Here is a 1,508-nt window from a genome sequence, read left to right as displayed (position 1 = left end):
TTAGAACTGGAGGCCAGATTAATGTCGTCGAGAGAAGGTGAAAAGTTGCAAAGTTTAGTCCTAAGATGTTGAGGTTCAGGAACCATAACCTCTGTCTTATCTGAGTTTAGAAGCAGAAAGTTAAGAGTCATCCATGTTTTTATGTCATTATGACATGCTTGWAGTTTAAGTAACTGGTTGGATTMATCARGTTTCATRGATAARTATAACTGAGTATCATCAGTATAACAATGGAAAYKTATCCCATGCTGTTTAATARCTTTACCTAATGGAAGCATATACAAAGTAAAGAGGATTKGTCCAAGCACTGAACCCTGAGGAACTCCATGACTAACTCTGGTGAAAGAAGATTCATTATTAACATTAACAAACTGAAATCTATCAGTTAAATAAGACTCAAACCATTTTAGAGCTGTTCCTGTAATCCCAAAAATCAACTTCAAGACTCTGTAATAAACTATCCATTATCTTTGACCCCTGTGACCCTTAAAAAAATTAGCAAGTCCCTCTGACTGATCCAAATTACCAATAAAAGCACACTCCTGCCACATGTTTGTCCATACTGTGCAAGACTAGATAATTGATGGGATGAACTTCTAAGAAAATTTGGAAACCAAACCAAGCACCACCTCACTTTGACTGTAGATGCCCATCTTCAAGTTTTAGTTTGCAACTTTTACAGTTAATGACTACACACCTCCACATGACAGAACCTTTGTGTTGTTGTTGCCATAAAACTTTCCACAGCACCACACAAAACAAGTTACGCTCGACCAGAATGCCAATATTTGATTGGGCCCTAATGCTTTTGTTTCTCATTTCAGCTGAGGCAAATCTAAAGTTTAAAAGATGAACTACTGCAGAAGTGGAACAACTGGACGAGATAATTAAAGCAGTTATGCAAACGACTGGACCTTGCCGACACAATAACTGAGTGATAACCATCACTGCATATTCTCAACTGCTAATCTGACATTTCCTAATTCCTAATTTTGATTGTTTTAAAACATTTTTTTAATTGATAAAAAGCWTAATTGTTCATGACATGATTCTTGGTAAAATAAACAACTTTTTTCTAAACAAGGTGTGTTTTATTGTATAAAAATGGGCACACATATTTCTCTCCCTTATGTAAAACAGTTAATTCAATTCAATTCAATTAAAAAAAATACTTTATTGATCCCAGAGGGAAATTAGGTGTTAAAACCAGAAAACAAGTTTGGGTAACGTGACAATTTAAGCCTGTTTTGGAAACACTTTAGTAATGTCATAACTAAATGTAACAAAACACGTTTTTTTTTTTTTTACCTTTTTTTAAGTTGTGAGTAAAGTTTATATAGCACCTTTTATAGATATCAAATCACAAAGTGCTTCACAATAAAAGCAATAAAAATAAAAACATCACAAAAGCATTACATTCATAAAATAATAATAATAAATTAAATAATTAAAGTTTTTAACAGCACAACAAATCATCTAAACACCACTAAAATGAGTTACATTAGATT

General features: G+C 32.8%; 1 protein-coding gene across 1 annotated transcript in view; it reads left to right on the top strand.

The window, feature by feature from the left end:
- Positions 1 to 1,080, top strand: part of adap2 (ArfGAP with dual PH domains 2) — a 13,552-nt gene extending 12,472 nt beyond the window's left edge. Inside the window, exon 11 of the mRNA XM_014014946.1 lies at positions 825 to 1,080. Coding sequence (XP_013870400.1) covers positions 825 to 853 — 29 coding nt within the window. The 3' untranslated portion in view covers positions 854 to 1,080. The remainder of the gene's footprint in view (positions 1 to 824) is intronic.
- The last annotated feature ends 428 nt before the right edge of the window (positions 1,081 to 1,508 follow it).

This window comes from Austrofundulus limnaeus, unplaced genomic scaffold (genome assembly GCF_001266775.1).
Source record: "Austrofundulus limnaeus strain Quisiro unplaced genomic scaffold, Austrofundulus_limnaeus-1.0 Scaffold120, whole genome shotgun sequence".
NCBI lineage: Eukaryota > Metazoa > Chordata > Actinopteri > Cyprinodontiformes > Rivulidae > Austrofundulus > Austrofundulus limnaeus.
This window is presented reverse-complemented; position numbering and strand designations above follow the sequence as displayed.